Below are 25,794 nucleotides of genomic sequence, written 5' to 3'. Positions count from 1 at the left end.
CCTATAAAATATTTCCCAGAAAATGTCCTAGATTTCCTGTGTTAGCTCACAGCATGCTACTGGTTTGGAATGAAATGATAGGCTAGGTAATTATTATCTAACGTAGCAGTATTTGTAAATGAGAAAATAAAAGATAACTCTACCCAAAGCCATTTTTCCACAGGATTCATCCACTGCCATTTCTCAAGTACTTCAGCAAGAAAAGTCCCTGGCCACTGGCATTGCCAAGAAAGGAAGTCACATGCATACTGTTGGGTTCAGTATAATGTAAAGGAAGATGATCAACCCCAGTCCCCCTGGTATTCCCATGCTGTACATTTTCTTTTTCTTTTTTTTTTATATATATACTGACCTTTTTTAGAGGTCAGTCATGTGATATGTTGAGTCCCTTCAGCAGGGCACTGTTCCCTAGACACAGAGATTAAAGATTGATACATTAACACCAGTACCACTGTCTGCATCAGTGCACTGTGAATAAAGGCTTTGTGGTGACACCCCACAGGGCCAATGACACCCTACATTCACAGTATTCTCCTCAGTCTTCCAGGTAGGGTGAAGCAGCACCTGGGGAACATATAAAGAAGAAAATTTGCCTTAATTGGGGGTGAAGAGGTAACATAGATTGGTGGGTATACCTTGCTGGGGGTGGGGGGGGGGGGTCAGGTCTCAGAAGCCCTGAATGGCCAATATGACAGTGCTGACAATATACTGCTAAAATAGAGATTAGCTAATCTCCAATCTCAGGTACCCAGAATAATTTGTTGAACATGACCATTCTGCTTTAAAAGAGAAGTAAACGAGAAATGCTTTTTTGGCCATACTTCTCTTCTGGGTCACATGTTCTGCTCTCCTGTGACCCAGATTTAGCCGTCAGTGAGCTAAAGTTTGCTGATGTAGCATAGCCAGTCTGAGCTCTGCAAGGATCCCGACAATAATGTTGGGATCCACTTAGATGCCTGACTATCAGATGGCTCAGCTGCTGAGAGCATGAACCAGCTGCTCCCACCCATTCCACAGCCCCGTACTCCAGTGAACGCTGGTGGGGCAGAGCAAAGAGCCGGTGATCGGTAAGCTCTCAGGCTTTTAGCTGGTGGGGGCAGCTGCAGCATCGGGCTGATGCTACAGCCATATACTGTAGGTGAGTATGTGGGTTTATTTTTTATCTCTCCCACACTTCTCCTATAAAGAGACACTGTCACTTTTGGCCATTCAGGGCTTCAGAGGGCCTTATATCTCAGCAAGGTATACTCACCAATGCACGTTACGCCCCTGGCTCTGTATTATATCTTGCTCCATAACAGAGCAGAGCTTCCAGGTATGGGAGAGCATGTGACCTCTTCTATGTGACAGTGCTCCAGCCTCAACAGTTATTTCCCATGCCCAAACAATGTCTCTAGGAGGCGGCAGTGCTGTCATTTACCCAGGTAAGCTCTAGTAAGATAAGAGTGGACTTGGTGGGCTATTGGTGAGTACAATTTGCTGGGGTTTGATGGGGAGGGGATATGTACAAGCACTGTCACTTCATCCTAAATAGGCTGGGGACATTGTCTTTTCAACATTACTGGACAAGTGGAAGCCTTGCTGTGTCTCATGGATCATAAGCTGACCAAAGAATTCTAGGAACAAGAGTTCCTATTGGTTTCTGGGAGTGTAGAGTTTTTTTTGTCACTGCACAAGGCTGAACATGCTAAGGAGGAAGAGTAGCCACATCTAGAGGAAGAGTAGCTACACAGTCGCTCGTTTGGCTGTACTTCTCCTGTGAATCACAGGAGTGCAATTTGTTCTGCACTCTTGTGACCCTTTTTTTTAGCAGAGTGGCCTGAAGCCTGCTGTTGGATGGTGTCACAGAGCCAGTCCAAGCTGGGGCAAGACTGCAACAATGAAGTCAGGATCCGCCCGCATGCCTGGACTGGTCCCTGGCTCAGCCTCTCAATGAGCCACTGAGCCTGAGCCGGCTGCTCCTGCCTTCTCCACAGCCCCATGCTCTAGTGAGCTTGGGGGGGGGGGGGGGGCAGAGCAGGCAGCAGTGACTGACAGACACCAGCTCTCTGCTCAGGAAGCCCTGAGAACTGAGCGGTCTGCAGTGTTTGATTGCTTGGTTCTCAGTCTTAGAGCCAGCGAGGGACAGATGCAGCACCCAGTACTTCTCTTTTAAGCATGAAGACTTCTCAGTGCCCCTCTTACTGATTTATCTCCTTTCCTGAAAGGAATTTGGATGAGTTTTATCCATGGCTGTAGTGGGAATTTTGTATCTATCCTGGAATCGTATTCTATAAAATTGTCATTTTAGGGCTATTCTCAATATCAGTGACTGGAGTGTACCAGTACTGGCCACCCTCTTGTAGACACGTTTAAAACATTCTGTTTGGTCTATTTGGAGAGGAAAATGTATTTTAATTTCCAGCATAGAAAGCTGTGTTTAGTCATTGTGACTTCTGACACTTTCACACAGATGTGCCTAGGCATTGAATATTCCAGACCAGCCATTTGACAGTTTATCAGCGTGATGTATACTGAGCCTGGAATGCATTTAAACAAAACTGAATACCTGATATTGCTGGATGCCAGCTGTTCAGAACTTGATAGCAATAAGAAGTTGATCAATATAACAATCTCAATAAATCAAGTTTATTTAAACTTTATCTTTCCTGATTAACCATTTATTAATGTGCTGGGGTTTGGTGGTTGAGGATTGGCAATGATTCCTATGACAATTTAGATTTACTCTCTTTTGCTCCTGACATCAGGAAACTCCATGGTGTTAACAGTGTGATCTAGATGACCCTTTTCCAGCCTGTGTGTATGGGATCTAAAGATTTTTGTTGTCTTGCTCAGTTACCTTTAGATTAAGGTTGTTAAATCTTTTGTTAGCTTTATTGTGTAACCCTTATGCCGCGTACACACGACCAGACTTATGTCCGACAGACTTCCGAAGGAGTTCTGCCGGAGTTCCGACAGAGTTCTGACGGACTTTTCGAATGAGCGGACTTGGCCACACACAATCACACTAAACTCCGACGGATTCGAACGTGATGACGTACGACTGGACTCGAATAAGGAAGTTCATAGCCAGTAGCCAATAGCTGCCCTGGCGTCGGTTTTAGTCCGTCGGAATAGCATACACACGAGCGAATTTTTCGGTAGGAACTGGGTCCGGCGGAGTTCCGTCGGAAAAATTTGAAGCATGTTCCATTTTCTAAAGTCTGTCAGACTTTTGCGAATCAAAAGTTCATTGCAGCCCACACACGATCGAAAAGTCTGACGGAATCATTCCGTCAGACTTTGGATGTCGAAAAGTCCGCTCGTGTGTACGGGGCTTTAGAGTCCATTCACACAGGAGCAACTTTGGATCCGACTTGAAGTCGCCCCAAGTTGCCTCAAGTCGTGCAACATGATAAAATCAATGTGAGTGAATGAGAGCCGTCTTAATGTACATTACTGAAGTTGCTCCGACTTCAGAAAAGGTTCCTGTACTACTTCAATCCGACTTCTAGGCAACTTGTACCCATTGATTTCAATAGAAGTTGCCTCCAAATCTGATCCCCTGTCTTAACTGAAGCAACTTTCCAGGAAGTAAAAATAGTTTTCTAGGCAAACCCCTCCCTCCCACAGAGCTGATTATTATGTGATTGGCCACTGGTAAAGTCCCCTGTCCTGGAAGCAACTTCAAGTTGCCTTGTAAGTTGCCTTAAGTCGTGCTGTGATTCATACTCAAGTCGTGTCCAAGTTGCCTCCCAAAGTCTCGCTCAAAGTCGTGTTGCCCCTGTGTGAATGGACCCTTAGTTGACAAATGCTTTGGTTGCAGTGCATGGACCTGAGACAGTTGTCAGCAATAAGTTACATTTCTTGCTGTGGTTAGCCCATGGGTGATCAACACAGATACAATACATCATTGGTTGGTGTTACCAGCATCAGGACTATTTACTGTGCAACACAATAACTCTACTTTATCATCTTATGATGGTTACAATAGATTGTTTAATTAATATATACATAAAGTTTAGGCTAAATTAACATTTTGTGATGGAGTTTTATTATCCGTAGATGTGTGTGTGTGTTTATGTACAGTCTTTATGTGTGTGTAAATTTATATAGTATATATAATTTTTTAGGGTACCTAGATAGTCAAGGCAGAGATAACATGAAGGTCTAGTTGGTTTTCTGTACTCCTCTGTAGTCAGACCTTCCAGAGCTCCTCACTTGTTCTGTGGGGTGGTATGCTTCCAGTAGCCTGTAGAGTGCCGCTTCTTCATTGCCTATTATTATCTCACTAGCACTGTCTTCTGAGCAAGGTAACATCTGGATGGTGTCAGAGCTCAGCTCGATCCCAAACTCCCAACAGTATGTGATGGGAAATCTCAACAGCAGGGTCACAGATTGCAACTAAATACATTACAGAGGATCTGTCCATTCCCCACATTCCCCGGTTCAATACAAAAAAAAACTATTTTGATTGGAGTTCACTGGGCTTTATGTTTGGGAGATTTTAAGCACACCAACTTTGCAATTCGTTAATAATCGGTATATGATAATCATGAATCAATCCCAAAAGTAATTTGTGAAAAAGTATGACAGTTAGTCAGGTTGAAAAAAGACACAAGTCCATCCAGTTCAACCAAAAAAAGATACAATCCCATATACACAATCCTATATCTTACATATACCTTACATATAATTCAAGAGAAACCCAAAAGCAAGAACCACCGTAGAATTAGAATAAGATGCAAGCAAAACATAAATTAAATGTAAAATGAGAGATGGCTGTCCTCATTCATGCTTTTATGAGGTAAATTACAGTATCTGGTTTGTATATCTAAAAAGTTCACTCTGAAATGTCTACAGTATCTGAGAAGATCCTTATCTGTTTAGCAGACTTAACTTGTTCAGTAATAATGAATCTGGGGTTTGATGTATTGTGATATACATAAACATAGGTGGTTTAGATTTTGAGCAGTACTGAATTTCAAAGTTGTAGGTCCCTGGTGGCTGCTCAACTTTTGTCAAAGGCCTACGTGGTGGTTATCCTGTCAAAGGTGTAGCAACTATAGTAATTGATCAATGATAACAATGCATTAAAGGGAGATGTTCTCTCTTCTTGCATTCTCACGCCCCCCATATCTTCCCTATACATACCACCATTTTCACTTTTTTGACATCCACCCTTTTTTTTCCCTTGCATCCCTGCGGTTGCCCATTTGTACATCTTTAATTTCCAGCTCAGGCTACCAAATCGCATCAGCCTTCTGTAATGCAGACTTACGTGGTCAATCATTCAAACCCTGAAGAAGGGTAAGAACTTGAAAACCCAGCATTTACATTTTACAAGTAAAATTCTGATGCTTCCACAATTCTAAATTTGTGACCATTCATGGCTGTCCTCACCAATCACTACAGTGGCTGCAGTTTACAAAGAAATATCAAATTTAAGTTTTGACTTCTACTTGCGTCATTGTACAATCTGCTTGAATATGTTTCTAGTTAATGCCTGTTATGTCTCTCTGGATACTATTTTCACGAATGACTCTTTGATTCACAATTAAAATATATTTATTAATTAATATATGCATTACCTTTTTAGTTTAGTTATTGTTTACTGGTCTTTGATATAACATCTTAATCTAAGCATCTTCTGTCTATAGTTAACCACTTTACAACCGGCGCACGCCGATGTACGTCCATTTTGTGAAGAGGGATATCTCGGTAATGGCAGCAGCTGGTGCCACAACCGAGATATCCATCTCTTCAGGCGCCAGTCGTGTGTGCGATAATTGTGGTCTCTACGGTGGGTTCACCACGAGATCACCGCTATCGGCGGCGGGAGAGGTGCTACCCCCCCTCCCGCCGCTCTCCCGCACCCTTTGCCGCTTACCGGAGGCAATCGGGTCCTTTCCTGTGCTGGGTATAGAGACGAGTGCGGATAAGATGGCCCCCCTCGTCTCTATACCATAGGAAGGCGGAAGCGACGTCAAAACGTCACTTCCTCCCATACCTCTTAAAGGCACATTTTTTCAATGTAATTTTTTCAAATGACATTTATTTTTTTATTTTTTTATTGCATTTAAGTCCAAATATGAGATCTGAGGACTTTTTGACCCCAGATCTCATATTTAAGAGGACATGTCATGCTTTTTTCTATTACAAGGGATGTTTACATTCCTTGTAATAGGAATAAAAGTGATCCATTTTTTATTAATTTTTTTAAAACAGTGTAAAAATAAATAAAATCAATTAAAATAAATAATAAAAAAATAAAAAAAAGGTTTTTAAAAACAACCTGATCCCGACGAGCTTGCGCGCAGAAGCGAGCGCATACGTGAGTAGCGCCCGCATATGAAAATGGTAGTCAAACCACACATGTGAATTATCGCCGCGATCGTTAGAGCGAGGGCAATAATTTGAGCCCTAGACCTCCTCTGTAACACAAAAAATGCAACCTGTAGAATTTTTTAAATGTTGCTTAAGGAGATATTTGAGGCTAAAAGTTTGACGCCATTCCACGAGCGGGCGCAATTTTGAAACATTACATGTTGGGTATTAATTTACTCAGCGTAACATTATCTTTCACAATATAAAAAATAAATTGGGCTAATTTTACTGTTGTCTTATTTTTTTATTCAAAAAAGTGAATAAAAAAAAAAATGCACTTGTAAGACCGCTGCGCAAATACGGTGTGAAAAAAAGTATTGCAATGATTGCCATTTTATTCTCTAGGGTGTTAGAAAAAAACAATATAAAATGTTTGGGGGTTCTAAGTAATTTTCTAGCAAAAAAAAAAATGTTTTAAACATGTAAACACTGAGTCTGAAAAAGAGGCCTGGTCCTTAAGTGGTTAACACAGCACACACAGATTCTGAAAATAGCCAAGGATGAATGGCTCCTGCGCCGTGAGTCCAGGTTCTATCCCCACCATCCAAGTGGACATAAAGTTAGAATAAAAAGAGCCGAGCATAGCGAGGCCGAGCCCGAAGCGTGGCAAGCAAAGCTCGCCCGCGAGGGGCCCTCTAATTTTCACAACCCTGTGTCCGCTTGGATGGGGGGGCTAACACCTCCACTCACGGTGCAGACGCCGTTCATCTTCGGAGATTTTCCGAAGCTTCGTCTGCCCCGTACTGCACATGCGCAGTAAGGGGCGGACACTATATGACGGCAGGACACTATCTGCCAGAACACCGGCCTTACCTTATGTATTACTTGACCCTCCCTCTTAGACTGTAAGCTCCAATGAGCAGGGCTCTCTGACCCCTGTTGTATTGAATTGTATTGTAACTGTACTATCTGCTTTCATTTTGTAAAGCACTGCAAAAACTGTTGACGCTATATACATTTTGTATAATAATTATAATAACAGTAAAAATAATAAAAAAAAAGTGAAGGGAAAGGCTTTGTTGGTATTATATATTCTGAGATTGACTACCTGTGAGTGCAAAGGCTTCATCAACTATTGTTTTTAAAACCAAAACTAAAACACACTGAACTGTCACCTTGAGTATCTATGATGGAATAAACATTTTTGAACTCTAGAAACATTTCCTGGACTTTATTTGAAATGCTCTAAAAGGCTAAATACTGTACTCTGTATGACCACATTTCAGCTAACACTGGATCTAGTGGCCCCAATCTATATTTCTGTAAGGCCTCATGCACACGGGATCTTTTCTAATCTCTTCTAGAGGCCTTCCTCTAGGCAGCAGCGTTTTGGCACATTTACAGGTGTCGAACGTTTGGGCATTAATTGATTTTATTCGCCAGAATAAATAATTAATTCTGGCAATTGAAATTAATTAACACTCAAGCACTAAATGCGCCTACCGTTAACGTGTTTTTAGTCTAGGTTCACATCTATGCGGTTGATGTGTTTTTCAGACAAGTTTTGCAGTGCATTTTTTGCTTTTCAACCCCAAGTTTTTGGTGCGTTTTTGCATGCAGTTTTCATGCTTTTTGTGTTTTTTTTTATCCTATAAAAACACGGTATATAGCTGGTTGCTAAGGAGCGGGCTGGGAACTTGGCTGCCGCATCCTTAACAACCGATGAAAGAGAGAAACAAAATTGTGAAAAAAATGGTGTGAGGTCTCCCCCAGAATAAGAAGAATTGCTGGCAAAAACATTTGTAAAAAAAGGTGTGGGGTCTCTCCCAGATCCATAACAGGTCCTTTGGGTCTGGTATAAATTTGCAGGGAAACCCTATGCCCCCAAAAAATGGGGTAGGGTCCTCCCCAGATCCATGCCTGGCCCTGGTATGGATTTGGTGAGGTAACCCACGCCAAAATAAAAAAAATTGTGCCCCCCCATCAATCCATACCAGAACATTAAAAAAATGGAGAGCACCCCCCCCCTCGAACCATACCAGGCCCTATGTTATCAACATGGGGAGGCCCCAAAGCACCTTGTCACCATGTTGATGGGGATAAGGGCCTCTTCTCCACAACCCTGGGCTGTGATTGTGGAGGTTGCCGGGCGGGGAACTTATCAGAATCTGGAAGCCTCCTTTAACAGGGGGGACCCCAGACCCTGCCCCCCCCCATGTGAATGAGTAGTGAGTACATTGGACCCCTACTTATTCACTAAAAAAAGTGTCACGTGTGACAGTTTTTGACAATTCCTTTATTTAAAATCTAAAAATAATGTCCCCTGATGTAGATACATTGTCAATAATGCCACCCGCCGGACCGCCAGACCCAAAATAAACCCTACCCCTTACCTATTTAGGAACTGTCAGATGGAGGAGCGGGCAGTTTGCGGTTATGGATTTTTCCCCCCCCCCCGGGTCCAGAAGTCTGGCAGACGGCATTATTGACGATGGATGGCCTGGTATGGTTCAGGAGGGGGTGCTCACTCATTCCCTCCCTTTCTTGACCTGCCAAGCTGCATGCTTGGATAATGGTCCTCAGGGGCCTCATGCCATTTTTTTCACAATTTTTTTTTTGCCGGTAATTCTTTTTTTTACATTTAGCTGATGACTCACCGGTTGTTAAGAGTGTGGCGGCCAGCTTCCCTGAATGCTCCTTAGCAACTAGCTATATGAAGTGTTTTTAAAGGGGAGAAAAGGGAAAAAAAAACACACAAAACACTATTGTTCTTTCCTAATCACTGGGTTTTTCACTTGACTCCTTTATTCCCTGTCATAGTTGGAGCCAAGGTTGTTAATTTTTTAGGTAAATGCAGATAATATAGGGCTGGACAAATCCCAGGAGTTGGTAGCCAGTGCTCTTTAAAAATTACAGCTGGCACCTACATTTTAAAGTTTTCTCTAGTTATCATCAGTGAAGCTGACCCCTGAAAAAAAGCTTAAAAAAACGTGCTGGCTCTTAGATTGAACAGACTAGCTCCTGAATTCCAGATTAAATTGTCCAGGTTGTGTCCTATATGGGGTTATTTACTAAAACTGGAGAGTGCAAAAACTGGGGCAGTTCTGCATAGGAAGCAATCAGCTTCCAGGTTTTATTGCCTCTGGATCACAGTGCCCCACCAGGGATTTGTGAAGGAACCACCAATATATCATTGTGCAAGATGTTTTCTACACTCATCATTGGAATCATGGAACTTTGGCTTTATCATTTCACCACAAATGGATTTATGCCTGCACACAGCGGTATCACCTGTAACATATAGGCTCAATCTCTGAGGAGTAATATACTCTATATTGTCCATCCTTAGGATCACTGGACATATTACCTTTTATCAGGGCTCGACAAACCCCGGGCGCCAGATCGCATTGGCGACTAGAATTTGTGATCTGGCGCCTGGGGCAGCACAGCGGGGGTATCCTGTCTCCTTCCACCCCCCCCTGGCGTGATCGTGTCGGGCCGCGCCGCCGGTAATTGAGGCCGCGGCTTTGAGGCCTTCTGTGGTCCTATGTTTAGTTCTGTAATCTGGCGCCATCTAGTGGTGGCTGTTGGTATGACAGCCAGCAATGCTAATGAAGCTTTCACTGCCCACCCATCTCACCTTTACTTAGAATAATAAAAAAAAAAAAATGTGTGTGTGTGTATATATATATATATATATATATATAGTGTGTATGTGTGTTTAGGAGTTCTAACAACCTAGAGAATAAAATGGTGGTCGTTGCAATACTGTCTGTCACACCGTATTTGTGCAGCGGACTTACAAGCGCATTTTCGGGGAAAAAGTCTTATTTTTTTAATTAAATATAACAGTAAAGTTGGCCCAATTTTTTTATATTGTGAAAAATAATGTTACACCGAATAAATTGATACCCAACATGTCACGCTTCAAAATTGCGTCCGCTCATGGAATGGCGACAAACTTTTAGCCTTTAAAATCTCCATAGGCGACGTTTAAAAAATTCTACAGGTTGCACGTTTTGGGTTACAGAGGAGGTCTAGGGCTAGAATTATTGCTCTCGCTCTACCGAACGCAGCGATACCTCATGTGTGGTTTGAACACCGCTTTCCTATGCGGGCGCTACTCACGTATGCGTTCGCTTCTGCACGCAAGCTTGGCAGGACAGGGCGCATTTAAAACATTTTTTTTTTTCTTATTTTAACTTTTTATTTTTTCACGGTGCTTTTAAAAAAAAAAAATTGTCACTTTTATTCCTATTACAAGGAATGTAAAAATCCCTTGTAATTGAAAAAAACAGGACAGGTCCTCTTAAATATATGAGATCTGGGGTCAGAGAGACCTCAGATCTCAAATTTACACTAAAATGCAATAAAAAAAAAAAAAAAATTGTCATTTGAAAAAATAAAAATAAAAAAAAAAATGTCCCTCTAAGAGCTATGGGCAATGACATGGAGACAGGTGGGGGGGCCGCGCTATCCTCCCCTCACTCGTCTCCATGTCAGGCCAGGGACAGGTCTGGATTGCCGTTACCGACCTGGCTCCTAACTTTTTTAGCTGGCTCCTAGATTCCAAGCAAATTTGTCAAGCCCTGCCTTTTATATACCTTCTATACATTTCCTATATATCTAGCTTTGATGACTTAGGTTTGTTGGTATGTATAGCAGATCCAGTATACACTGGATACTAACTTATGTACATAAATGTGAGTGTGGTTGCTGCATGTTTTCAGGTATGTGGGTTGGTGTATAGTTATTGTGGTACCTTTTTAAAGTTTACATTTGATGCAAGAAAGTGTTTTTTTTATTTAGAGTCCAGTGATTTGATGATAGATTTTTTCCTATAATTAATTTTTTCCGAGGTGGTTGATTAATTTTTATTGACTCAGTTTTTTTCTATATTGTCCTTACCAATATCTCCCACCGTCTTGAATGACCGACTGTTTTAGTAACTTATACGTAGGATATCGAGAATTAGGAGGATGATCTGGAGGGTCAACAATATTGGCATGGACAGCCAATCAAAATGAATGGCACCACATCACACCAATGTATAACACATGTTAGTGTAACGCACAAGGGATTCTGCCCTTACTGTTTTAGCATGGAGAAATAGGACGTGCTTGCCTTATGTAAGACTCCCCTACGTCCAGTCCTAAACTCTGAATTCCTGCCCTTGAAAATGTGAATCCAGGGACGTGTTACCTTAGTTTTGACAGAATCAAGGCATTGCTGGCTGGGACAATTAAAGAAAACATGGCAAGACAGTTGACCTAGTTGAAGCTCCCTTCCAGCACTGGAGGCCTCTATGGTTTGACTTCCATAGGCAGTGCTAGTGTAGGGCAGAGCACACCTGGGTACAGTGATATGTCTGCTCTGAGCTAGAATAGCCAATGGCAGCTACCAGCGCTGTAGATCAGCCACAGCTATGTCAAGTGATAGTTGTCCTGACAGATTCCCTTTAACATCTAACTACAGAGGACCTGCCTTGGGGTTCTAACAAACAGCAATGGGGGTTCATTCATTCTGAGTAATACAGATACCTTTTATATGCAGAAAAATATATCTGATGATCCTGCGATGCATATGATGTTCTATGTTTGATTTTTTTGCACAGGTTATAAACAGTAATTAGCCTAACCCTTAAATAATTTTCCAGAATCAGCATACTCAGCGCTGTAAAATACAAGAAAGAAGTCATGGCGGCTGCATATTTTGCATACATATGTGGTGAACGTCTGTACCCGCCAGACTCCACCACACATAGTGACTCATTGGTGAAGAGTTGCTCAACTGGCCACACATTTATAGATTACACGGTTTTCTCAGCAGGAGCGAGTCTGACTATTGTTATGTCTGAGGCACGGGCTAATATAGTGTCCTTCCCTTGTACTGCACGCATATCCTTTGTATAGATTTATATATTGACTCTTTTCTGTCATCCAAGTAAAATGGGGGGGAACTACTGTAGATTAAAGTGATTGTAAAATCTTTTTTTTTTTTAATAACAAACATGTTCTACTTACCTGCCCTATTGCAGTGGTTTTGCACAGATCAACCCTCCTCTTCTCGGGTCCCGCTTCATTGCTCTTGGGCCCTCCCTCCTGTTGAGCTGCTTGCTGTGGGAGTACCCGAGCCAAGCTGCTGCTCCGTGTGTCCATTCAGATACAGAGCTGCAGTTCGGCCCCACCACCTCTCTCCCCTGATTGGCTAACTGACTTTGATTGACAGCCACGGGAGCCAATGACGCCGCTGCTGTGTCTCAGCCAATCAAGGAGGAGTGTCCCGGATGGTCAAGGGACTCTTGGACATTGCTGGACAGAGAGGGGGCTCGGGTAAGTATTAAAGAGTGCTGGGGCGGCTGCTATACATAGAAGGCTTTTTATTTTAATGCATAGAATGCATTGAGATAAAAATAAACTTCTGCCTTTACAACTTCTTTAACCCATTCCCTCCGAGCGTACGCAGATGTGCGTACTCGGCTTCCGAGGGTTATACCAGGATGATGCCCGCACCTGCAGGCATCATCCCGGTACCGTTTTTTACAGTGGGCGATTGGCTATCCAGCCATAACAACCGAAGCGGCTAAAAGCCGCTCGGCTGTTATGCCGGAGGAGCGTCTCCCCCTCCCGCTGCTGTTACCGGTGCTTCCTCCTCGCACTGACAGCGCGAGGAGTAAAAAAAAGCCGATCACCGGTGGCCGTGATCGGGACATCAGTCCCGATCACGGGCAGATCATCAGTGCCCACCTGCCCCCTGCCAGTGCCACCTAAGTAGGGGACAAAGTGAAACATTAGTGCCACCCATTAGTGCCCACAGTGCCACCCATTAGTGCCCACAGTGCTACCTATCAGTGCCCACAGTGCCATCTATCAGTGCCCACAGTGCCTCCTATCAGTGGAAAAAAAATGATAAAACTTTCATTTGGGTACGGTGTTGTATGACCGCGCAATTGTCATTCAAAGTGCATCAGCGCTGAAAGCTGAAAATTGGTCTGGGCAGGAAGGGGGTTTAAGCGCCCAGTAAGCAAGTGGTTAAAGTGTATGTAAACCCAGTGTCATCCTTTCTAAACTACTGACATAGGGGTTATCTATAAGGATATATATGACTCCTGCATGTATCCCTACCTGTCAAATGTCTCCCCTCTGTCTGTTATGAGAACCGAAAAACTGCAGATTCTGTGGGTGGGTCTGTTGTCCGGAGCTCGGTGGGTGGAGTCTTGATGTCAGTAGACTCCCCACCCACCTCTAAACTCCCCTTGTCAATATGCATTTTCTCCTGTGTATTTCTTACACTGAACTTCTGCTATGATCTCTAACATCCAGTGAAAAGACAGGAAAGTAACCACATGACTTCAGCATGCCCAATAATGCGGAGGTGGGGAACATCCAATCCTTGCAGAGCAGCAGAAGAAAGGAGTGGGAGGGAATTTAAAAAAAATGCATGTCTCTTAGGCCAGTGCACGATATATGTAAATCACCTGTCACTCACAGCACCTGTCACTCAAATCACCTGTCATTCACCGGGAGGATTTCACAAAGTTTGTGGAGATTTATCTCACTGAACAATAAAAAAGGATTGCTCAGAGCTGGATTAACTCTTTGTGGCAAGACTGGGCTCAAATGATAGGAAATCTTATACTCTACACTATGACATCAAAAAAACATCCACTTTAACCACTTAACAACCGCCCATTGCCGATTAACGGCATCAGGGCGGTTGTTTAACTCTAAGAGGCCGTTAATTAACGGCCTCCTAGAATTCTGCTCTCGCGCGCCCCCTGGGGCGCGCACACGAGAGCATCCGTGACCGCTGGGTCCAGTGGACCCGGCGCATCACGAATCACGGTAAACGGCCGCTCATCGCGGCCGTTTACCACGTGATCGCTCCGTCAAATGACGGAGTGATCACTTGTAAACAAGCCGGCGTCATGTTATGACGCCGGTTCCTCCCTCCCCCTCTCTGTACCGATCGGTACAGCGGAGGGGGAAGAGATCGGTGTCAGCAGCGATGTGGGCTGCATCTGCAGTGCCCACATCGCTGCTCACCGAAAATTAACCCCTCAAATCCCTGCAAATACTCTGCATTACTCTGCAATTCCCTGCAAATACTCTGCATTACTCTGCAATTCCCTGCAAATACTCTGCATTACTCTGCAATTCCCTGCAAATACTCTGCAATTCCCTGCAAATACTCTGCAATGCCCTGCAACACTCTGCATTGCCCTGCAACACTCTGCAATGCCCTGCAACACTCCGCAATGCCCTGCAACACTCCGCAATGCCCTGCAACACTCCGCAATGCCCTGCAACACTCCGCAATGCCCTGCAACACTCCGCAATGCCCTGCAACACTCTGCAATGCCCTGCAACACTCTGCAACACTCCGCAATGCCCTGCAACACTCCGCAACGCTCTGCAATACCCTGCAACACCCGCCAATACCCTGCAACACTCTGCAATGCTCTGCAACCCCCGCCGATACCCTGCAACACTCTGCAATGCTCTGCAACCCCCGCCGATACCCTGCAACACTCTGCAATGCTCTGCAACCCCCGCCGATACCCTGCAACACTCTGCAATGCTCTGCAACACCCGCCAATACCCTGCAACACTCTGCAATGCTCTGCAACACCCGCCAATACCCTGCAATGCTCTGCAACGCAGTACTCTGCAACACCATGCTCTGAGATACCCAGCCATAGTCGGTGATACCCTGCAATACCCAGCCATAGACATCTCCCGCCGCCCTCCGCCCTCCGGTGCTTCTACCGAATCGCTAATACGATCAAAGCCAGAATCTTTTTTTTTTTTTCAGGCTTCCCAGCTTAGAGGTGAGATGTGGGTCTTATTGACCCCACATCTCACTGTAAAGAGGACCTGTCATGCCATATTCCTATTACAAGGGATGTTTACATTCCTTGTAATAGGAATAAAAGTGATCAAAAAAATTATTTTTGGGGAAAAAAATGTCAAACTAAAATAAATAAAGTAAAATGAACAATAAAAAAAAAATGTTTTTTTTAAAGCGCCCCTGTCCCCATGTGCTCGCATGCAGAAGCGAACGCATGCGTAAGTCCAGCCCACATATGAAAACGGTGTTCAAACCACACATGTGAGGTATCGCTGCGAACGTTAGAGCGAGAGAAATAATTCTAGCCCTAGACCTCCTCTGTAACTCAAAACATATAACCAGTAAAAAAAATGTAAATCGTCGCCTATGGGGATTTTTAAGTAGCGACGTTTGCCGCCATTCCACGAGCGTGTGCAATTTTGAAGAGTGACATATTAGGTATCTATTTACTCAGCGTAACTTCATCTTTCACATTATGCAAAAATTGGGCTAACTTTACTGTGTTTTTTTTTTTTTTAAGCACAAAACAGTTTTTTTTCCAAAAAAAAGCATTCGAAAAATTACTGCGAGATAAAAAGTTGCAAAGACCACCATTGTATTCTCCAGGGTGTTTGCTAAAAAAACATATATAATGTTTTGGAGTTCTATGTAATTTTCTAGCAAATAAATGATGATTTTTACATGTAGGAGAGAAATGTCAGAATTGTCCTGGGTGCTCCAGAACACCTGATGGCGCTCCCTGCATGTTAGGCCTCTGTATGTGGCCACACTGTGTAAAAGTCTCACACATGTGGTATCACCATACTCGGGAGTAATAGCAGAATGTGTTTTGGGGTGTAATTTGTGGTATGCATATGCTGTGTGTGAGAAATAACCTGATAATATGACAATTTTGTGAAAAAAAAAAAAAAAGTAAAAAGAATCTTGATTTTGCAAAGAATTGTGGGAAAAAATGACAACTTCAAAAAACTCATCATGCCTCTTACTAAATACCTTGGAATGTCTTCTTTCCAAAAAGGGGTCATTTGGGGGGTATTTGTACTTTTCTGGCATGTTAGGGTCTCAAGAATTGAAATAGGCCGTCAGTACTTCAGGTGTGATCAATTTTCAGATATTGGCACCATAGCTTGTGGACTCTATAACTTTCACAAAGACCAAATAATATCCACCAATTTGTACTTATTTTTACCAAAGATATGTAGTAGTATAAATTTTGGCCAAAATTTATGAAGAAAAAATTTCTAATCTGCTAAATTTTCTAACAGAAACAAAGAAAAATTCGTTTTTTTACAGAATTTTCGGTATTTTTTCTTTTATAGCACAAAAAAAAAAAAACCCAGCGGTGATTAAATACCACCAAAAGAAAGCTCTATTTGTGTGAAAAAAAGGACAAAAATTTCATATAGGTCCAGTGTTGCATGACTGAGTAATTGTCATTCAAAATGCGAGAGCACCGAAAGCTGAAAATTGGTCTGGTTATTAAGGGTGTTTAAGTGCCCAGTGGTCAAGTGGTTAAGGTAAAACATCTTAAGGCTTTAGAACGACTTTAACTCCCATTATGTAATTACACAAAATATGTGTTGAAATCCACCTGCCCGTTTTCCAGATGGACCCAATGGGATCACCCGTTTTTCTTTATGGAGCCGGTCCACTAAAAACAGATGGATGGGGATCAGATCAGATGAAAGTCGGATGGAAATGGAAAGGCAGACAGTTTCCATCCAGTCGCCCATAGAAAAGAGTGGGCTGCGTCGGTGTCCGCTCTGCATAGCGAACCCGCCCCATCTGAAAGGGACCTAAAGCTGTATATGGTTGGTCATGATGAACATTCTGTTTGTTGGCATTTTCTTGGATGTAGACCTTGCTGGTCTGTTGTCCGTACACACGGGGACGTTTTGCAGGGATTTACTTATTCATAATTAACATTGTAGCCATACCTGGTATGACAATAACTACAATTAGAATTCTTGAAGCCTGCCCTCAAGTCTATAGCCACAGCAGTCTCGGCCTTATATCGTGAAAATAGTTGCCTGCAGTTTTTTTGTCTTGTGTTTGAGGTTATGTATAATGAGGTGAAAACTGAAACCATCTTTCCAGAAACTCATCAGTGACACAAATGAAGTGTGGTGCAGACTAGGCCAGATAGCAATCTGCAGCTTTACTTCCTCCCTTGTCACTGATGTAAATATAGAGGGGCAGTCATGTGAGGAGACGGCAATACCGAGAGTGTGTCACTTAGGCCTGTTGCAAGTCGTGTCACTGGGCCGAACATTGCTCTCATCTGTAGGTATGTACCTATTTCTATCAACATGCCATGTCATTTGTTTTGGGTAACTTACAGTCACTCAGTGTGTTTTAGAGCAACTCACGTTTATTAGAAAATGTAGGAGAGGCTGATGTTTATTGCATGAGTTTTATGTAAAGCTAAAATGATTTTGCAATTTTTTTTTTAGGTTACTGGTTGTAGAGGGGGTAGTCCAGGAAAATACTTCATTAACAACTAGTGATACAGTACTAAATGTACAACAAAAGGCATGGTAAAAAAGTAGTTTTGATGTAAAATCTGGGATGATAAATAAAGGCTGACAAAATGACAGAGCGCAAAGATAGGCAAAAAAACATAAATAAATAAAAAAATTTAAACAATTAGGTAAGCAGGGAGACAGATGGAAATAGATAGGAGAGCATGATGCAAGAGACAAAGGGGACAGATGGGGACTAATCAAGATAAAATACAAATCATAGGGCAGAGAAACAGGTGTGTGTGTGTGTGTGTGTGTGTTTGGACTGGTCGTCAGTTTGTAAAAATGGAAAAATAGGAATAGTCCCTTATTCAGCTGAAATGGGCTTTATGATATGTCCAGCATTATATATGTACCCCCATCCATCTTACTTATTGAACCATATCACTTGAATGGGACTTTAAAGTGGCCATAGATGGATTGAATTTTGGCCAATTCAGCAAGGTCCAGCAAAATTTTGATCCATGTGCGGCCACTGCAGTTAAAGCGGAACTTCTGTCATTTTTTCATCTTTGCATCTATTAATCTTCTGCCCTTGTTTTAACTTTGTATAGTAAAACATTTTTTTCCTGCCAGTAAATACCTTATACCAGGGGCGGACTGACCATTTGGCCACTCGGGCACTGCCCGAGGGCCCGAGCCACTAGGGGGCCCCATCAGGGTTGTAAACCTCAGTAAAACCAGGGACAGTATCTAAAAATCTGTGTTTTTTTTACATCTGTCTCTGAAATGTCCCTTACCGACATCCTTTTGGTCTAAAAATCCAGAGATTATAGCTGCCCCACCTCTCCAGTACCTTCTCAGCCAATAGAAACATGTCTGTGTATACTGTGTGATTGTATACTGTGTGTGTGTATACTGTGTGGTCCCATAATCTCTGATTGCCTGGGGGCCCCATAATCTCCTATTGCCCGGGGGGGCCCATGAGTTGTCAGTCCGCCCCTGCCTTATACAGCCCACTTCCTGTTTCTTGTCTGGTAAAAAGCCTAGGCCTATAACAACATGCACAGCTCTGTCTCTCACTCTCCTGAGAGTTTGCCAGGAAGGGAGGGGGTGATAAGAGGGCCAATGAGAGCTGCAGAGCTGGATGTGTGCCTCTGTGTGTCTGTGTAAATCCAGGAAGTGAACAGGCAGCAGCTTCAGCGGACCACAGTTAAAATGGTTGCAGCCAGACTCAGTGGAGGGAGATTTCTGCAGCATATTTGGCAAGTACAGAATTACAGTATATATAAAATAATATGCAAAGTGGTTGGAGGGAAGCTTCAGAATGGCAAATATGTTTTTATTACAGATTATGTGAGCAGACTGCAGTTCCTCTTTTAGCAGAAGTCAATCCACCCATGAACTCCTGTTAAATTGCCTAGTCGGATAAAAGCTGTTTGACCAGAGCTACAGCCAATGGCTGCAATGCTGATCAGTGTATTCGAACAGCGAAAGGAGTCCACATCCACCATCAGTGTGTGGATGGGGGAATCAGTTCAGTTTTTTATTGTTTAGCCCGCTGGCTGAATGAAAAAAAACTGAACCATGTATGGCCAGCTTAAAATGGTATCTGACACAAAAGAGGAAAATCTTAACATCTACAGTTTCATTTACATCATATATACGATTGTGCAACTTGGACCAATGTAACTATGTATATACCAAACCTCCCTGACCTTGTGGAAGCTGGAAATCACCACTACAGTCCAGTGATCTCCACTTGCAGAGACTTCCTTGCTGCATTATGAACACAGGAGGTTGGCAGCTCAGCACCAGTGCCATTTAAAGTATACTTTACATTTATACATTGGATATGCATAGATTGCATATAAGTTAGACCTGGGAAAAAGGTGGCCATGTACTTTAACTATTGTTAATAATTGAAAATGTAGTGGAGACCAATAGAAAAGAAGTATTGCAGATAAGTAAACATCAACTTGACAACGAGGCACAAAAAAAAAAAAAAAAAAAAAAAGCTCCTGACCATTTACTATATAACCAAATAGGACATCCAAAGTCCAATGTCCCAGCTCAGTCCCAACCATGGGCTAGCCCAAAATGAGAGATGTTTACCTGTTCTCAATAGGCCCTAATAAAGGATGAATTGTAGGGAGACTGCCTTGTTTCTAAAGTGCATATTCAACACACAGTATATAGTACACTACCCAAAGGTAATGTAGGAAAAATAAAGAAAAAAAGTATGGGAAAAAAAACTAACAAAAGGAAAGAATGGGGGAGACTATTGCAAGCAAGAATGAAAGGAGGGGAGGAAGGTATGGGAGGCTGAGAGGGCCGAGAAGGTCTCCAATCCCCAGGGTAGGGGGCACACAATTCTGTTTTAATAAATCTGCACTATTACAGGCAACAGTTACCCACTTACCCCGACTCAAGTACAAGTTTTTTTAATTGAAATTGGGTAACACAATGAGTATGTATGCAATCAGTGTACTACCATTTCAGTTTTCCTCCACACAGTATGATAGTATTGTATATTTTGAAATTCTGTACTTGACCAATTCTATGTCAAACCAGTTGAAGCCCTTGTTGAAGGGTGGAACTCTTCCCCTTTACAACCAAATTTTGAATTTATATATGTGATCATTGACAGAGATGGGTATGTTGGTTTAGAATTATACCACAGATTCAGACATACGGTACTACATGTAAAAAAAACAATGTTCATACTGACTTGTGCCTATCATGCCAGGTCTCAAAGCACAGAGCAAGAAAAGTGACTACATTTGCTAAGGTATTCCAGGTTTATTTGTTTGTTACGGTAATTTGTTTGACTAAAGTGTAGTATACCTGTCCTTTTCTACTGTTCTCTTCTCCTTGATCATTGAGCTTATGTTATACCTACCAACATCACTGTCCCCAATCCTTCACTATGCGGCTGAGGCTGCAACTGAAACTGTCAGAAATCATCCACGCTGTATTAGTGCATGTGTGTCATGGCCTTCATTCATTTCAGTGAAAAGACAGACTGATTAGCGGGCTAACCACTGGAGTGAATGGCAGCTGCTGTGTTCATATTCCAGTACAGCTTGATGGTTTTCTGAAGATTTCAGCCACAGGTTGTGTGGTGTCTAGCAGACCATACAGTGAAGATCTCAGGACAGCAGCAATGGGATTGATTTACTAAAACGGTAGAGAGCAAAATCTGGTGCAGCTGTGTATGGTAGCCAATCAGCTTCTAACTTCAGCTTGTATAACTAAGCTTTGGCAAAAAAAACTAGAAGCCGATTGGTTTCTATGCAGAGCTGCACTATATTTTGCACTCTCCAGTTTTAAATAACTCAACCAATGCGTAGGTAAGTATTTACAGTCAAAATGCTGAAGAGATGTGGGGGTTAGAAAAGGTTAAGAGCCTTAACTGTGTACTAATCAAAAGAGTTAGCTCATTTAATTTTCTCTACTACTTGGCTTGATGGAGTAGTGAAGATTCTTTTCTACTGCTTGGCTTGATGGAGTAATGATCCAGCCTTAGAATTCCATTGAGTGCTCATATGACTGTCTCACTGGAGTCCATCAGCAAGCTTGTTCATTTACCAGCCATGGAATTTGAAATCTAAAAAAAAAAAACAGGAGGGCGTAAAGGGTTAGTGCATTACCAAACTACACTTTATTGAAACAATAAATATTGATAAAATAGCATTGCCAGCAAATCACACCAAAGAAGGTCCAACTGTGGGTCACCAAGTTGTCACTTCAGAAGGCAAGCTTACGTACTCATCCCACAGTTGGACCTTCTTTGGTGACATTGTCCCACAGTTGGACTGTATGTTTGAGATTTGTTGACAACACTGTTATATCAGTATTTTAGTGAGTATTCTTTTGTTCTTTATTATTTCCATACATGTTTGTTAATGCACTAGGCAGGGCATTTGAGCCCTCCTGTCTATTTTTACAGTTTTCTGTTAAGATTTACAAGTTTGAAACGGGCATCATTGGCGGAGTGTATGCCTTTGAAGACGCACCTGGAAAGTCTGTGGTTCTGGATCACTGGGGTGTATGAACATACTTTATAAGGAATTTGAAATGTCAATTTTGGTAAAAAGACCAACAATTACAGTATATCCTTGGCAAATCCCAAGTATGCTTTTGTTGGTCCAAATATTCTTTACTATCACAGATATATTTATTGGGTTGCCTCCTATCAGAATTCAGTATTATTTTCAATAAAGTATTTTGCATGTATTGTAAATTTAAATTAAGGTTATAAGATGTTCTAATTGGTCTGTGTTGAATTACATTTTAATATGTAGTTTTTTTTTCTCCTGCAGAATGGAACAGGATATTTTTCTGAGCTCAGATGAATTGGACGATGATGTATTTTATCCTGATGACTTTGGGTTTCCTGTTCAGCCTCTGACACCTTCAGCAATGTTCAACCATAGCCCATCTTACACTTGTATGTTGGGGCGTTTCCAGCTGTTCCCCCTGTCTCATTGCTGTGGCCCTGGGTGCAGGATTACGGACTGCGAGGATAAGGCCACCCAGACCTTAGAGCCATCATCCTATAATCGTGATATCATGTTACCTTGTGGTGTTGCAGAATCCCCTCAGAGACTTTTTTATGGTAAGCGACTCACACCTTTAATGCTGTATAATTTCTTGTATAATTTCTTGTAGAGCTGCTGAACTTGTCTTCTCACCATTTACTAAACAGAATTATTCTTGTTTGCCTTTTCCCTTGAAGTGTACGTCTAGGCAAAACCTTTTTTTTCTTTTTTAGTTTTGAATAGATTGAGAAATGGTTTGACCCTCTGTCATATTTTATTGCAGTGTACAAGGGACACATTTTTGAAAGGCTTATAGTCAGCCATCAGTACTAAATAGATACATTAGAAGGCCAGTATGGTCATCTGAATTCATGGGAGGAGCCCGTGGGAGGGGGGTATTTAAGCAGCCCACTCACCTGTGTTCCTTGTCGGTTCCAGTGCGCGATACTACACATCAATAGGCCAACTCTCCCCAGCTCTCTTCGTGTTCGTGAGCCTGTGTGTTCGATTACAAGTGTGTTGCGGATTCTCAGTTTGTGGTCTTCGTCAGCGGTTCTTGCGCGCTGTTGCAGGTAGGATTCAAACCTTCTTCGTTTCATACGCAATGTTATGATTTGTTTTGTTTCCTACCCTGCATCCCTTTCGTACTTAGCTATTTCTGAGTTGTTGACGGTCCTGTCCTGTCATCATTCGGCAGTAGATTCGTAGTTCCATCTGCCTTGTTTGTCATCCCATCCACAAACATATGATTCGTTCGTAGATCCAAGCCTGTGAGCCGATGTCGGTTGTTGTCGACACAGTCTTCACTGGTTATAGGATTCACTGTCTATGGGGTTGCCGCCTCATCCATTTGAAGATTGGCATGTATTGTTTGCACGGGTTCTGTGGCTGATTGGGTTGGTAATTAGACCCACCTGGTGCCTTGTCTGCAATTTTATTAGCCCCGGGGCTGAGTGGTTGGTATGTGTTTGGTTTTGGAGAAGGCGGTGGTACCCTAACACTCTACAACACCCCGATTCGAATACTGGTGGCGTCCTCGGTGCAACACAAGTCTATTTCAGTTGTTACACACATCACAAGCTTCCTGCAGCTCGCTCTCTCTCTCTCATGAAGCTCATCCCACAAGCAACCAGTCATTATTCAGACCATTCATACAATCGCACTTACTCAAACACATATGATACTCCAGCTTCATAACTCCGACCCAAGTTGGCACGATCTGTCCTTGTTTTCGCCTAACCCATGTGGCTACTTTTTTGCAATCGTTGCAAGCACTTTCCTAGTGGCACGAGATCTGAACACTCATTGTCTCCAGTGGCACACAATTTGACCACTTACGGTTTCTTGTCTGCCGTTTCTCCCTTCTCACCACAAACTTCTGCTACACGGCCTCTTTCTCAAGGATCTTTGCCACAGGCTCCCAGTTGCCATTCATACCACTCATTATCCATTTACAGGTACCAGCAGCTTCGGCAAAATGGCCTCCCCCACAAGGTCCCCACCACAAGCTCTCAGTTGCCACTCATACCACTCATTACCCATTTTCAGGCACCACGAGCTTCTTCAGTATGGCTTCCCCGTGAGGTTCCTGCAACAAGCTCTCAGTCACCACTTACACCACTCATTTACCCAGAGGGTTTTAACATGTTTTAGGGGGAGGGGTCCAGGACACAACTAGCACCACTATTCTATCCGGGCACGAGTCAGGTGGGTAGTACATGGGAAACTCCCACATCAACCAGCAGCACCCTTTATTCATCTCGATACCTCACATACACAAATTGGGCTGCCAGTCTGGCGCTTGGCTACTGTCACATTTTCTTTCCTACCTATTTTCTGAAGGACATCACCTTCAAACTATGCAGACACAGTTGCTAAACAGTTGCTTGCTGACAGTGCAGGCGTTAGCAGGCCAACCATACCTCACCTACTACAGAATGCAACATTCCTACTTAGGCCACAAACTACACTGCAGCTCTGTGCATGATACTGACCAGGTACCCGAGCTATTGGTTATTTGGCCACTCACCTCCTGGCTAACCTCGTGTTGCCCCACACTCTTTGAGTTTTCAAAATTTTCAGCATTCACTGGAACGCATTGTGTTCTTCACTAGGCCTTTTTCTGTTCTTCCTTCCCCTTACCCTTGCTTCTTACTTATTCTTACAAACTCTGTCTCTCCTCCACTGTTCTCATTTCCAAACACTCTTCTAAAACTAACACCCCCTTTTTCTCATTATAGCTGGAGTCATGTCATGGTCCAGCAATGAGGACCTTGCCTCCACCCCTCTGTCATCCACCGTGGGTTCAGAGCCAGGCAGCACTCAATCCCTCAGGGGATGGACTAAAGCTCACAGTAGAGCTACTGCGTAGGACCATTCCCTACCCAACTCAGCCAGGAAGCCCAAATTATTCAGGCTGCTGTTCCCAAGACCAGCAGCAGTTGCACCCGGCACCCAACAGACATCTCTGCAGTCCATCTCTTTGGCTCTTGCCCAGATGCACACCATGATTGGCACGCTGACCGCAGCAGTCTCTGACATGCATGCAAGAGTAGGAGTCCTAGAGGTGCGTCCAGCGGTGACCCCCCCCCCCCCCCCCAGACACGGCCACAGTGCCCATCTTGGCACTACCACCCACAGGTAGGTGGGACACTAGTTCCACTATTTTTCCTGCAAACCTAGTCTCTGCCGGTATCCGGAAGGACATTCTGGAGGGAAAGGATGTTAACCTGGCCTCCCTCCTTGTCTCAGTCCACGATCTGGCTGAGAATAAGTCCTATGCCTACGGGGACGTGTCCGTGGTTCTGAAGGCCAAAGACCCCTAGGCTCAATCGCAAACTGTTAATCACCGAGGGACGTGTTGTGCTCGGCCAACCCTGGCAACAGGGAAAAGATGGATTTGTACCTCCATGCCGTGATTGACTTAGGGTATGAATACGGAAGCTCTGTGTTTTATGACTACCACCGCTCATTCACAGCCAGAGCTGCAGGCAAACTCGCCCAGTTCCAAACCAGCATGAACTGGAGCATCGTGAACATGGAGTTGTTCTGCCCCCAATTTGCGGGTCGGCTTTCCCCGCTTTGCGCCATTTGCCAGCCCTTCAGGCACATGGCAAACTGGTTCTGTAACATGTACACCAGATATTCCCTGACCTTCCCCTCTATCTCTAGTGCTGCATTAAGGCATACCTGCCCCTATACTACATACTCAGGTGAACAAGTTGGGACAGCCCATCCAGTTAATAGGCAAGATGCCTATCTGCTACAACTTCAACTATGGCACCTGCAGCTTCAACCAATGCTCCACATTTGTGTCAGCTGTCATAGAGCTCATCCCAAGAGCACATGCACCCTCAAGCATCCCAATTCATCCTAGGTGAACCTATGATGGCTGGAGTTCTACCTTTCCTCTTGTGACGGAACCTGGATCTCCCACACTCTGCTTGAGTGTTTCCATCAGTATACCGCTTCCTAAATCCTGGAACAAGACGCCAATAGATTTGGCTATAGGAACCCCCAAGAACTAGACAAGACCAGTCTTGGAGTACACCAGAAATAATCTTCTTTTATTTGAGATGTCCCACAAATATATAAAGTAGGATGACTAAAACCTAACCTAATTAGCATGAGCT

General features: G+C 43.2%; 1 protein-coding gene across 3 annotated transcripts in view; it reads left to right on the top strand.

Annotated features, from left to right (window-relative positions):
• Positions 1–25,794, top strand: part of BMF (Bcl2 modifying factor) — a 116,175-nt gene that overhangs the window by 27,180 nt on the left and 63,201 nt on the right. For 2 of the 3 annotated variants that reach the window (XM_077464857.1, XM_077464859.1), the window contains one exon: positions 21,944–22,239. In XM_077464857.1, the coding sequence (XP_077320983.1) occupies positions 21,945–22,239 (295 nt within the window). In that variant the 5' untranslated portion in view covers position 21,944. Of the gene's footprint in view, positions 1–17,306; positions 17,444–21,943; positions 22,240–25,794 lie in introns of those variants that run through there. The other variant, XM_077464858.1, reaches the window with a different exon arrangement.

This window comes from Lithobates pipiens, unplaced genomic scaffold (genome assembly GCF_037356315.1).
Source record: "Lithobates pipiens isolate NorthernLeopardFrog02 unplaced genomic scaffold, aLitPip1_a1.2 Scaffold_30, whole genome shotgun sequence".
NCBI classification, from domain to species: domain Eukaryota; kingdom Metazoa; phylum Chordata; class Amphibia; order Anura; family Ranidae; genus Lithobates; species Lithobates pipiens.
The sequence above is the reverse complement of the archived record's forward strand: the minus strand, read 5'-3'. Positions and strand labels throughout refer to the sequence as shown.